This window comes from Cherax quadricarinatus, chromosome 13 (genome assembly GCF_038502225.1).
Source record: "Cherax quadricarinatus isolate ZL_2023a chromosome 13, ASM3850222v1, whole genome shotgun sequence".
Lineage (NCBI taxonomy): Eukaryota > Metazoa > Arthropoda > Malacostraca > Decapoda > Parastacidae > Cherax > Cherax quadricarinatus.
In genome coordinates this window covers 12,531,858-12,546,505 of record NC_091304.1, presented here as the reverse complement: position 1 = coordinate 12,546,505, position 14,648 = coordinate 12,531,858, and the positions used below count along the sequence as shown (strand labels likewise).

The 14,648-nt window shown below is 39.5% G+C and overlaps 1 protein-coding gene across 1 annotated transcript in view; it reads right to left on the bottom strand.

The window, feature by feature from the left end:
- Positions 1–14,648, bottom strand: part of LOC128688632 (uncharacterized) — an 88,853-nt gene that overhangs the window by 63,067 nt on the left and 11,138 nt on the right. Inside the window, exons 3-4 of the mRNA XM_070084520.1 lie at positions 12,911–13,949; positions 4,219–4,334 (exon numbers count right to left, since the gene is read on the bottom strand). Of these exons, the coding sequence (XP_069940621.1) occupies positions 4,219–4,334; positions 12,911–13,949 (1,155 nt within the window). The remainder of the gene's footprint in view (positions 1–4,218; positions 4,335–12,910; positions 13,950–14,648) is intronic.

The window sequence follows — 14,648 nt, the reverse complement described above, 5'->3', positions numbered from 1 at the left end:
TACCTGCCATTTTACATGCTCATGAAGGAGAACTAAATTAATAAATTCATAGAGCAGCACTAAAACCACAAGTCATATAGAAATGTCGCCAGTGTAATATATTTAATAGGCTTCCATTTCACATTCATATGATGATAGTGCAGTGAAGCCTTCATAAAACAGATTAGTAGGGGAAAGGTGTGTCCAATTAAGTGAAAATCAGTTATACTGAAAGTTTTGATTAAGTGGACATAGTCTACTTAATCTAGGTAGTAGGTTGGTAGACAGCAACCACCCAGGGAGGTACTACCGTCCTGCCAAGTGAGCGTAAAACGAAAGCCTGTAATTGTTTTACATGATGGTAGGATTGCTGGTGTCTTCTGTCTGTCTCATAAACATGCAAGATTTCAGGTATGTCTTGCTACTTCTACTTACACTTAGGTCACACTACACATACATATACAAGCATATATATACACACCCCTCTGGGTTTTCTTCTATTTTCTTTCTAGTTCTTGTTCTTGTTTATTTCCTCGTCTCCATGGGGAAGTGGAACAGAATTCTTCCTCCGTAAGCCATGTGTGTTGTAAGAGGCGACTAAAATGCCGGGAGCAAGGGGCTAGTAACCCCTTCTCCCATATAAATTACTAAATTTAAAAAGAGAAATTTTTGTTTTTCTTTTTGGGCCACCCCGCCTCGGTGGGATACGGCCAGTGTGTTGAAAGAAGACTACTTAATCAACTGACTACGAGACACGGACGAATGCCCAATAGAGCAGATTTAGTCCAGTGCACTAATGACAGCAGGACAAAGAAAAAAACTCTAATACTGGCATACTTTCATATCTCTCTCTCTCTCTCTCTCTCTCTCTCTCTCTCTCTCACCCTCTCTCTCTCTCTCTCCCACCCTAAAGACGGTGCCGGATCAGCCGGGCTGTGGTTCGTACGTTGGATTGCATGCGCCCAGCAGTAACAGCCTCGTTGATCAGGCCCTGATCCACTGGGAGGCCTGGTCATGGACCGGGCAGCGGAGGCGTTGATCCCCGGAATGCCCTCCAGGTAGACCCCCTCTTTCTCTCTCCCACCCTTTCTCTCCCACCCTCTCTCTCTCCCACCCTCTCTCTCTCCCATTCTCTCTCTCTCTCTCCCACCCTCTCTCTCTCTATCTCCCACTCTCTCCCACCCTCTCTATCTCTCACTCTCTCCCACCCACCTCTCTCTCTCTCTCTCTCTCTCTCCTACCCTCTCTCTATCCTGCCCTTTCTCTATCCCACTTTCCCACTTTTTTTACACAAGGTTTTACAGTATTAGGTTAAGAGTTCCTAACTTTATTTACAAGCTAAGAGCTGTTATAAGACAGATAGTGAACAGGATGAAGTTGGAGTCATCTGTGGGTAAGCAATTTCATTTGGTCCACTGACTGTAATTCACTGATGTCATTATTCTGTATGAACCTGTTCCAGACATGAGTCATCCTAGGAATAAATGATCTCAGATAAAGCAATGTTCTGGAGAAGGGTACAGTCAGAGTGTAGGTGCTGTCTGGTGCCCATCTTGTTGTGTAGAAGCTCATTTCTCACTGTCCTCAGATTGTAACTAAGTGTGGTACTTTGACAATACTGGTCTTGTACATAACAGTAAGGCAACCCACATCTCTCTGGTGTTGAAGGCTCTGTTGAAATGACACATCTGTCCAGGCCAGATTCAGGTGAGAGATGAGTCGTCTTGCTCTGTTCTCTATTCAACCTCATCCCAGGGTACCAGAACTCTCCTATTCATTATTACCACTGCTCCAGCCTTACCATCATAATGCCTAGAGACATCATCATTATGTTTTCTCAGAAGCAAATGTGACCTGCCATCGTTTTCCCCAAGCTGATATAGCTGTAAACTGGTGATTTATGTAACGTAAAGCAGCTGGTGGCACTACCACTGTCACTGCTGCTACTACCCACTGTTAGTACTACTACTACTACTAGTGGTAGAGGTGGTGGTACTAATACCACCACCTCTACCACTACTGCTTCCACTACCACCACTACTACTACTATTACCACTACTGTATTACTAAAACCACTACTACTGCCGCCACCACCACTACCACTACCACCAACACCACTGCCACCACCTACAACATGGACCAATAGGCCTACTGCAGTGCTCATGCTCTCTCACCTCATACTGTTACCTACATATATACATACCCTCTGTATCCCTGTATTGTTTGTAACAGCTTGACAAAGCTCCTGGAGAGTGACATGTTGCCACAGTAAAATGTCACATTATTTGCATCTGCAACCTTTTACCTAACATATTGTTGGTAATCCAAGCATTATTACCACATCCATCTTCACCACTACCACTTTCTACCATCATCCTACACCACTACCACTATCTACCATCATCCTACACCACTACCACTATCTACCATCATCCTACACCACTACCACTATCTACCATCATCCTACACCACTACCACTATCTACCATCATCCTTCACCACTACCACTATCTACCATCATCCTACACCACTACCACTATCTACCATCATCCTACACCACTACCACTATCTACCATCATCCTACACCACTACCACTATCTACCATCATCCTACACCACTACCACTTTCTACCATCATCCTATACCACTACCACATTCTTCCCCATCACCCACCACTACCACTTTCTTCTACCATCCTACCACCACTACCACTTACTTCTACCATCACCTACCACTACCACCTTCTTCTACCATCACCCACCACTACCACTTTCTTCTACCATCATCCACCACTACCACTTTTTCTACCATCAACCACTACTACCACTTTCTTCTACCATCAACCACTACTACCACTTTCTTCTACCATCACCCACCACTACCACTTTCTTCTACCATCAACCACTACTACCACTTTCTTCTACCATCACCCACCACTACCACTTTCTTCTACCATCATCCACCACTACCACTTTTTCTGCCATCAACCACTACTACCACTTTTTCTACCATCAACCACTACTACCACTTTCTTCTACCATCATCCACCACTACCACTTTCTTCCACCATCATCCACCACTACCAATTTCTTCCACCATCAACCACCACTACCACTTTCTTCTACCATCACCCACCACTACCACTTTCTTCCACCATCATCCACCACTACCACTTTCTTCCACCATCAACCACTACTACCACTTTCTTCTACCATCACCCACCACTACCACTTTCTTCTACCATCAACCACCACTACCACTTTCTTCTACCATCACCCACCACTGAATGTTACATTTATAAATAGTTGCTAAGCTAGCATTAAACATCTTACAATACAATTTTGAATGATATTTTTAACACAGCAGCCGTCTCCCACTGAAGTAGGGTGACCCGAAAAGGAAGAAACAGTTTCACCATCGCTCACTCCAACACTGTCTTCCCAGTAACACACTGATACTGCAGTTCAGATGCCCCTCCAAACTGCAATATCCCCACCACCTCCATCAGAATGCAGGCACTGTACTTCCCACCTCCAGGACTCAGTCTGGCTTATCTAGAAACTAATATTTTCTTCAATCACTAGTTCTTTCCTCCCAAGATAGTGAGAGTACATAAGCAGGCACAAAGACAATAATAAACTGACACGGGTTGGGCCAGATGCCCCTCTTACAAAGAACTACAAAAATGGACATGTCCTGCACAAAGCCTGGACTGGACGAACTTCATATAAAACAGACTTGGTCCACTTTATCAATGGTATGACTGGACAACTACATTGCTATTTTTATCGGGTACACCATTAAACATACATGTTGAGCCTTTGTCCAGCCAGAATTTTTATCCATTTTAGCAAATACATGTATTCACTTTATAGAAGTCCATTTTATCAAGAGTTTACTGTACCCTAATGGACAGTTACTGATGGGGTGGCAGGTAAGAAAAGTTTCAGAGAAGATTCATGTCAAGAGGTTGTTGCTTGCTGGGTAGGAGGTTGAGGCCACAACAGTCTCAGTACCTCTCAAATATTGAAATAGGTATATCTTTACCAAAGTGTGAATACCAAAATTTGGAGAATGGTAAAGCTGCAAATACTGTAAGGCTACTGCATTTTTTATTGAAAAGTATACTAATACAAACAGAGAATTAAGTACATTTCTACAATATATTTTTGCTTCACTAAAAATAACAAAACTATACAACAATAGACAAAAAAAAATCATATAAAATAGAGAAAGCCTACCTCCTCATGTCATTGTGTTTTAGCTCCATGTCGCTCAACTTTTTCCAATAAGCAAAACAATAAGGATACAGTGGCAAGAATCCATCAAAGGCAGAGCGTGCGACTTCCAAATTATCCTGGAATATATAAAGTATATATGATACAAGTGACAACATAAATTATTTTATAATAATAACATATATGCATCAGTAGATTATACAATTAAAGGCAGTTCATAAATTTCTTATTATTCAAACATATGACCCAGACCAGCTAATATACATGTACTACTAATTTTTTTTTTTTTCACAGTTGAGAACTTGCCCTAAATGGTAAATATTTAGAGAAGAGGAATAAATACATCTGAGTTATGCACAAAAGAATGACATGGGAATTTGGAATATATTACCACCACTACCACAAAAACAAAGACAACAACTACCTTTATTTTTTTCTTAACCCCTGTACTGTGACATATTCTGAAATTAAATTTCCTGTGTGGGGCCAAGATTTTGAAAAAAAAAAATACATTTTTTATATATTAAAGAGTGAGTTTTTATGAATCGTTAAAGATTAAATGAGTTAAATCTGATGAAAACTTATGCACTAGTGATATTTACATTTTGCAATTTGTTGATATCAAATTATCAGTTTTTTAGTATTTTTATTGTTTTTAATGTTTTAATACTTTGTACACTACGTTATTTTTATATTAGGTGTGTTTGAAGGTGTTTGGTACTTCAAACATGGGGAAGTGCATAGCCCCGCACTGCTCCACTTGGAATATGCACCATAAATTGGTGAAATAATTGTTTCTATATTTTACTGATTTGGCTTTCTAACACTATGTACAAGGAATGCTTATAATATTACAAGTGTTTCAAGATGTAATGCTCCTTAAAATATGGAAACAAGTCACATAGTTTAACTACACAGTATAGGGCTATCCTAGGTTAATTATTATGTTATACTGCATATTTGGGTTTGAGGGAATATCCTGCATTAAATAAGCATAATATAATTTCTGCGTCCATAACAACTGCATGCCTTAAAGTCCACTGTAAAGCATGTATTTATGAGGAAATCTTATGATGTAATTGTTTCAGGGTGTAGTACTCATCGTAACATGGAAATAAGTTACTGTACAATGACTTAATTACAGTGACTTAATTACAGTATCCTACGTTAAATTTACAGTGTACAGTGGACCCCCGCATAACGATCACCTCCAAATGCGACCAATTATGTAAGTGTATTTATGTAAGTGCGTTTGTACGTGTATGTTTGGGGGTCTGAAATGGACTAATCTACTTCACAATATTCCTTATGGGAACAAATTCGGTCAGTACTGGCACCTGAACATACTTCTGGAGTGAGAAAATATCGTTAACCGGGGGTCCACTGTACTTTTCAACTGAATTCCACCATTTAGTGTCATGAAATTGTGAAAAATGTGGAATAAGGCACCTTCCTGCCAGTTACACATCCTGCTTGTTGGTAGGGAAGCTGGTGGTGGAACAACAGACCCTGGCTTCTTGCTACTTAAGATAGTTAGACAGTATTACCCCTAAGATGTACTGAATGAACCTCTGGTCTTTAAGTTTCCTTCAAAAGCATGAAGAGGTTATAGGAGACCCAATCAGCTGTGCTGAGAACAAAAATATGGGCAGGTATTTAAAGGCACAAAAAAACTGTATGCACTAATACGTCAGACACATAGTCATCACCTGCACACTAACAGGTGCCAGTATCCAGATAGTTCCCTTGAAAGGAATATAAGGAAGTAAGGATTTTAGTTACTTAAGAGAACTTCTAAACCTTAACTGTTAAGTGGCATACTCCTCCAAAACAACTTTACCCAAATTTAACCTCTCATCATTGTCACTGTAAATTTTTTTTTTTTCTTTTTCAACAAGTCGGCCGTCTCCCACCGAGGCAGGGTGACCCAAAAAGAAAGAAAATCCCCAAAAAGAAAATACTTTCATCATCATTCAACACTTTCACCTCACTCACACATAATCACTGTTTTTGCAGAGGTGCTCAGAACACAACAGTTTAGAAGCATATACGTATAAAGATACACAACATCTTTCTGTTTATTTCAAAAGCTCATAAGCTACATATGCAATTTTTCAATGGTCTACCCCTTGGCTAATTTCACATAGCCATAACATCTCAATGAGCTATCCTCCAAGTATCAAACTAGCAACTTCTTAACTTTTAAGCTTGTTGTTTTCAGCCCAGGAATGGGTTATATACCAAAGCTTTGAACAGATTCATAGCTTGCACACTTTCTTTCCATTAGTACAGTATTTACCTAGCAAAGTAAAAAAAAAGCAGAGAGGTGTTTTCAGAGGATAGGAAAGAAAAAATAGTAGAAGCTAATTACAATATATGTTGGTTATATGATAATGATAACGTATCCAAGAATGTATAAAAATAAAAATACTAGTGTGAGTGACCAGAAAAACTGAACTTAGTTGTGTTTTATGAAAAAAAAAGTGGTGGTGGTGGTGGTGCTGGTGATGATCGACGACGACGACGACGACGACGACGACGACGATTATACACATACATGTACACGTTTATTTATACACACTCATCTGAGTTTTCTTTGATTTTATCTTAATAGTTCTTGGTCTTATTACTTTTCCTTTTATATCCATGGGGAAGTGGAATAAGAATCTTTCCTCCATAAGCCATGCGTGTTGAAAAAGTCAACTAAAATGCCGGGAACAATGGGCTAGTAACCCCTTTTCCTGTAAAGATTACTAAAAAGAATAAGAAGAAGAAAATTGTCAAAGTAGAAAGTCTGAATGTGCGTGGATGTTACTTGTTTATTTATTATCACACTGGCCGATTCCCACCAAGGCAGGGTGGCCCGAAAAAGAAAAACTTTCACCATCATTCACTCCATCACTGTCTTGCCAGAAGGGTGCTTTACACTACAGTTTTTAAACTGCAACATTAACACCCCTCCTTCAGAGTGCAGGCACTGTACTTCCCATCTCCAGGACTCAAGTTCGGACTGCCGGTTTCCCTGAACCCCTTCATAAATGTTACTTTGCTCACACTCCAACAGCACGTCAAGTATTAAAAACCATTTGTCTCCATTCACTCCTATCAAACACGCTCACGCATGCCTGCTGGAAGTCCAAGCCCCTCGCACACAAAACCTCCTTTGCCCCCTCCCTCCAACCTTTCCTAGGCCGACCCCTACCCCACCTTCCTTCCACTACAGACTTATACACTCTTGAAGTTATTGTTTCGCTCCATTCTCTCCACATGTCCGAACCACCTCAACAACCCTTCCTCAACCCTCTGGACAACAGTTTTGGTAATCCCGCACCTCCTCCTAACTTCCAAACTACGAATTCTCTGCAATATATTCACACCACACATTGCTCTCAGACATGACATCTCCACTGCCTCCAGCCTTCTCCTCGCTGCAACATTCATCACCCATGCTTCACACCCATATAAGAGCGTTGGTAAAACTATACTCTCATACATTCCCCTCTTTGCCTCCAAGGACAAAGTTCTTTGTCTCCACAGACTCCTAAGTGCACCACTCACCCTTTTTCCCTCATCAATTCTATGATTCACCTCATCTTTCATAGACCCATCCGCTGACACGTCCACTCCCAAATATCTGAATACATTCACCTCCTCCATACTCTCTCCCTCCAATCTGATATCCAATCTTTCATCACCTAATCTTTTTGTTATCCTCATAACCTTACTCTTTCCTGTATTCACTTTCAATTTTCTTCTTTTGCACACCCTACCAAATTCATCCACCAATCTCTGCAACTTCTCTTCAGAATCTCCCAAGAGCACAGTGTCATCAGCAAAGAGCAACTGTGACAACTCCCACTTTATGTGTGATTCTTTATCTTTTAACTCCACGCCTCTTGCCAAGACCCTCGCATTTACTTCTCTTACAACCCCATCTATAAATATATTAAACAACCACGGTGACATCACACATCCTTGTCTAAGGCCTACTTTTACTGGGAAATAATTTCCCTCTTTCCTACATACCCTAACTTGAGCCTCACTATCCTGCGTGGATGTTGTGCAAATGATAAGAAAGAGATGACTGTGGATGTTATGAATGAGAAGAAACTTGATGTCCTGGCTTTAAGTGAAACAAAGCTGAAGGGGGTGGGTGAGTTTCAATGGAGAGGAATAAATGGGATTAGGTCAGGGGTTTCAAATAGAGTTAGAGCTAAAGAAGGAGTAGCAATAATGTTGAAGGATAAGCTATGGCAGGAAAAGAGGGACTACAAATGTATAAATTCAAGGATTATGTGGAGTAAAATAAAGATTGGATGTGAAAAGTGGGTTATAGTAAGCGTGTATGCACCTGGAGAAGAGAGAAGTGTAGAGGAGAGAGAGAGATTCTGGGAAATGTTGAGTGAATGCGTGGGGAGTTTTGAATCAAGTGTGAGAGTAATGGTGGTTGGGGATTTCAATGCTAAAGTGGGAAAAAATGTTATGGAGCGAGTAGTAGGTAAATTTGGGGTGCCAGGGGTAAATGTAAATGGGGAGCCTTTAATTGAGCTATGTGTAGAAAGAAATTTGGTAATAAGTAATACATATTTTATGAAAAAGAGGATAAATAAATATACAAGGTATGAAGTAGCACATAATGAAAGTAGTTTGTTAGATTATGTATTGGTGGATAAAAGGTTGATGGGTAGGCTCCAGGATGTACATGTTTATAGAGGGGTAACTGATATATCAGATCATTATTTAGTTGTAGCTACAGTTAGAGTAAGAGGTAGATGGGAAAAGAGGAAGGTGGCAGCAACAAGTAAGAGGGAGGTGAAAGTGTATAAACTAAGGGAGGAGGAAGTTCGGGCGAGATATAAGCGACTATTGGCAGAAAGGTGGGCTAGTGCAAAGATGAGTAGTGGGGGGGTTGAAGAGGGTTGGAATAGTTTTAAAAATGCAGTATTAGAATGTGGGGCAGAAGTTTGTGGTCATAGGAGGGTGGGGGCAGGAGGAAAGAGGAGTGATTGGTGGAATGATGAAGTAAAGGGTGTGATAAAAGAGAAAAAGGTAGCTTACGAGAGGTTTTTACAAAGCAGAAGTGTTATAAGAAGAGCAGAGTATATGGAGAGTAAAAGAAAGGTGAAGAGAGTGGTGAGAGAGTGCAAAAGGAGAGCAGATGAAAGAGTGGGAGAGGCACTGTCAAGAAATTTTAATGAAAATAAGAAAAAATTTTGGAGTGAGTTAAACAAGTTAAGAAAGCCTAGGGAAAGTATGGATTTGTCAGTTAAAAACAGAGTAGGGGAGTTAGTAGATGGGGAGAGGGAGGTATTAGGTAGATGGCGAGAATATTTTGAGGAACTTTTAAATGTTGAGGAAGAAAGGGAGGCGGTAATTTCATGCACTGGTCAGGGAGGTATACCATCTTTTAGGAGTGAAGAAGAGCAGAATGTAAGTGTGGTGGAGGTACGTGAGGCATTACGTAGAATGAAAGGGGGTAAAGCAGCTGGAACTGATGGGATCATGACAGAAATGTTAAAAGCAGGGGGGGATATAGTGTTGGAGTGGTTGGTACTTTTGTTTAATAAATGTATGAAAGAGGGGAAGGTACCTAGGGATTGGCGGAGAGCATGTATAGTCCCTTTATATAAAGGGAAAGGGGACAAAAGAGATTGTAAAAATTATAGAGGAATAAGTTTACTGAGTATACCAGGAAAAGTGAACGGTAGGGTTATAATTGAAAGAATTAGAGGTAAGACAGAATGTAGGATTGTGGATGAGCAAGGAGGTTTCAGAGTGGGTAGGGGATGTGTAGATCAAGTGTTTACATTGAAGCATATATGTGAACAGTATTTAGATAAAGGTAGGGAAGTTTTTACTGCATTTATGGATTTAGAAAAGGCATATGATAGAGTGGATAGAGGAGCAATGTGGCAGATGTTGCAAGTATATGGAATAGGTGGTAAGTTACTAAATGCTGTAAAGAACTTTTATGAGGATAGTGAGGCTCAGGTTAGGGTATGTAGAAGAGAGGGAGAATACTTCCCAGTAAAAGTAGGTCTTAGACAGGGATGTGTAATGTCACCATGGTTGTTTAATATGTTTATAGATGGGGTTGTAAAAGAAGTAAATGCTAGGGTGTTCGGGAGAGGGTGGGATTAAATTATGGGGAATCAAATTCAAAATGGGAATTGACACAGTTACTTTTTGCTGATGATACTATGCTTATGGGAGATTCTAAAGAAAAATTGCAAAGGTTAGTGGATGAGTTTGAGAATGTGTGTAAAGGTAGAAAGTTGAAAGTGAACATAGAAAAGAGTAAGGTGATGAGGGTATCAAATGATTTAGATAAAGAAAAATTAGATATCAAATTGGGGAGGAGGAGTATGGAAGAAGTGAATGTTTTCAGATACTTGGGAGTTGAAGTGTCGGCGGATGGATTTATGAAGGATGAGGTTAATCATAGAATTGATGAGGGAAAAAAGGTGAGTGGTGCGTTGAGGCATATGTGGAGTCAAAAAACGTTATCTATGGAGGCAAAGAAGGGAATGTATGAAAGTATAGTAGTACCAACACTCTTATATGGGTGTGAAGCTTGGGTGGTAAATGCAGCAGCGAGGAGACGGTTGGAGGCAGTGGAGATGTCCTGTTTAAGGGCAATGTGTGGTGTAAATATTATGCAGAAAATTCGGAGTGTGGAAATTAGGAGAAGGTGTGGAGTTAATAAAAGTATTAGTCAGAGGGCAGAAGAGGGGTTGTTGAGGTGGTTTGGTCATTTAGAGAGAATGGATCAAAGTAGAATGACATGGAAAGCATATAAATCTATAGGGGAAGGAAGGCGGGGTAGGGGTCGTCCTCGAAAGGGTTGGAGAGGGGGTAAAGGAGGTTTTGTGGGCAAGGGGCTTGGACTTCCAGCAAGCGTGCGTGAGCGTGTTAGATAGGAGTGAATGGAGACGAATGGTACTTGGGACCTGACGATCTGTTGGAGTGTGAGCAGGGTAATATTTAGTGAAGGGATTCAGGGAAACCGGTTATTTTCATATAGTCGGACTTGAGTCCTGGAAATGGGAAGTACAATGCCTGCACTTTAAAGGAGGGGTTTGGGATATTGGCAGTTTGGAGGGATATGTTGTGTATCTTTATATGTGTATGCTTCTAGACTGTTGTATTCTGAGCACCTCTGCAAAAACAGTGATAATGTCCGAGTGTGGTGAAAGTGTTGAATGATGATGAAAGTATTTTCTTTTTGGGGATTTTCTTTCTTTTTTGGGTCACCCTGCCTCGGTGGGAGACGGCCGACTTGTTGAAAAAAAAAAAATATATATATATATATTCTAGGTAGTCGGTTGGTAGACAGCAACTGCCCAGGGAGGTACTACTGTTCTACCAAGTGTAAAACGAAAGCCTGTACTTGTTTTACATGATGGTAGGATTGCTGGTGTCCTTTTTTTCTGTCTCATAAACATGCAAGATTTCAGGTACGTCTTGCTACTTCTACTTACACTTAGGTCACACTACACATACATGTACAAGCATATATATACACACCCTTCTGGGTTTTCTTCTATTTTCTTTCTAGTTCTTGTTCTTGTTTATTTCCTCTTATCTCCATGGGGAAGTGGAACAGAATTCTTCCTCCGTAAGCCATGCAACTAAAATTCCGGAAGCAAGGGACTAGTAACCCCTTCTCCTGTATATATTGCTAAATTTAAAAGGAGAAACTTTTGCTTTTTCTTTTGGGCCACCCCACCTCAGTGGGATATGGCTGGTACATTGAAAGAATATACATGTATATGATATATATGATGATATGATATACGTACATGATAAATATTATTATTATTATTATTATTATTATTATTATATTCATAGGGAGGTTTTTGTGTGTGAGGGGCTTAGACATCCAATAGGCATGCATGAGCATGTTACATAGGAGTGAGTTTAGGCAATTGGTTTTTATGACTTGATGTGTTGTTAGAGTGTGAGAAAAGTAACATTTAAGAAAGGATTCAGGGAGACCAGTTAGCCAGACTTGAGTCCTGGAGGTGGGAAGTACAGTGCCTGCACTCTTAAGGAGGGGTGTAACATCGGTGCCCCTCTGGCAAAACAGTGATGGAGTGATAGTGAAAGTGTTTCTTCTTTTTGGGTCACCGTGCCTCAGTGGGAGATCGCTGGTTTACTGAATAAAAAAGGGGAAGTGCTAAACCTATATGGGTTAACAGCTGATGAAGATATGATATCATGAAGAATTGGGAGATTTTCATTTCTTGTCAGAATGTTTACAAACTTGAATTTTAATCTCCAATTTAAAGACTTCATCATATTAGACTAACATTACAATTCTCCTCTATTTCCTGGAAATCTTGTAACTGATTATTACTATTATTATTATAAGAGAAATGCTCATGCTGTTTGGGTCATACAGCACAAAAAATGACCTAATAAAGATCTACAGTCTACACAGAAAGAAACACTGTCAAAATCTTGCTCTACATATATGTTTTACTCCAGCACAAAATAACTGAGATCTTGTTTCTCCTCTTCAGCTATAAGAGAAACTGTGTGCCTTTTATTTAAATATGTTGGAATTTAAGTTTTGATTTAGAGGTTCTACCAACATATATATAATAGTCACAGACTGTGAGTACAATCAAATGTAAGTAGATACAGTGAGAGAAAAACATTAGCTAAATATTCAGATTCTAACATTACTTACCATACTCTCAACATGATTCAAAAGATAAGTCCATCCATTAAAATCATATGGATTTTCTCTGACAAACTGCCAGTATTGATGTAACACTGACCAAGCTGATTCTATTTGAGCCTGTTGTTCTTTTTCTCTTTGTTCCACTTCCTTAATTCTCTCCTCTTCTGCTTTTTTTTGTTCTTCATCAGTTTTGTAGCTGATGGTGATTTTAGCCACTTGAGATGCTGACAGCTTCTCAGCCACATTCTTTTCAGATTCTTCTTTTCCCAACAGCTCATCATAGTAGCGTTCAGTTTCCATTTCCAGCTTAGCAGTATCGGCAGGCACAGAAGTCTGTGAAGGTGCTATGGATGGTTGACAAACACTACTATTGTCTTCATATGCTTTGCCATAATTATGATTTCTTTCACTGTTGTAGTTAGTCACTTTTTGCGATTCATTAGCAGCACTATTTTCAACATTCAGCTCCTGATGTACTTGCCTACTCTCATTCAGGAGTCCACGAATATTGACAGATTCCTCACAGGCATGACTATGTCTCTTGGGAACCTCTTGTCTATAATCTGCAATTTGGGTATTATCAGTGCTGGAGTGCTGAGGCCATGCTTCACTTACTTTAGCATTATAATTATTTTCAGTTTTGCAGCCTGCATCTCTTTCCATTGAACCTACTGAGCTTTTATTTCTACTATTTTCCCCAGCCACATTTGGTGTCATCATACTTGAAGTACATGCACTTCCAGTTTCTCCTTTATCTAAAGTTTCTTTCTCACTACATGCATCAGGATCATCAGAATTTTTATTCATAACAAAGGAACGTTTTAAGTGAGGGATGCCACCCAGTACTAAGGGAGGTTCAGCTTTCGCCACCACTCTTCCACGTGCTCCTCTCCCAGATTGTTTGGTCCTTCTCCCATGGTTCCAGGCTCCACGAGGATTGGCTGTGGGTATTCGCTCTGGTTCATGGTGAATTCCTTTATAGTCATGGTAACTTGTATCTGTGTGATGATCCCTGCCATGAACCAAATTATCTTGTCTGTTCTTCCTGAAAAAATAAGAAAATATTTCTGATGTATTCAGTGCAATAAATTTTCTATACTAATAACTGTTTATAAAAAGAATTAAGAAAATTTACTTTGTGTAAAATTAAAATTGCACTTAAAAATGATAAACTTCTATTTATCAACACAATGGTGAACTTTAGAACACATCATTACCTTGTACTATATTACCAATCACAGGTGATAGGAGAAGATATAAACAATTAAAGAAAATGAAAGATCTGCAGAATGTAAGAAATAACCCAATACCTGATCACAAACAATACTAACACATTACCTTATTTACTAGGCTCAAACTCAAAATGCAATATGCACTGTGAGTCTGACAAGAAATATGAATAAAAACAACTTTATATCTATAACTAATATACTATAGTACGGATTTTCAATGTAAAGTGCATTTATTTTGCCAGACTTAAATTTGTGTAACACTATATACTATACTACTGTATTTATTTTGTTAACTAGGCTAATCTCTTATTAGTCTTCCATCCCAAACAATCCCCAATGTTCTTACAGTTTCTCTGCAACAAGTATAATGCAGTTATACTGTACTGTAATCATCATTTTTTCTAATGCACTTGCCTTCTCCCACCAAGGTAAGGTGAACGCCCCCCCCAACAAAAAAATTATTACCAGCTTTCATTCACCAGCTGTCTTGCTGCCCCTGTTCATCTAGCGGT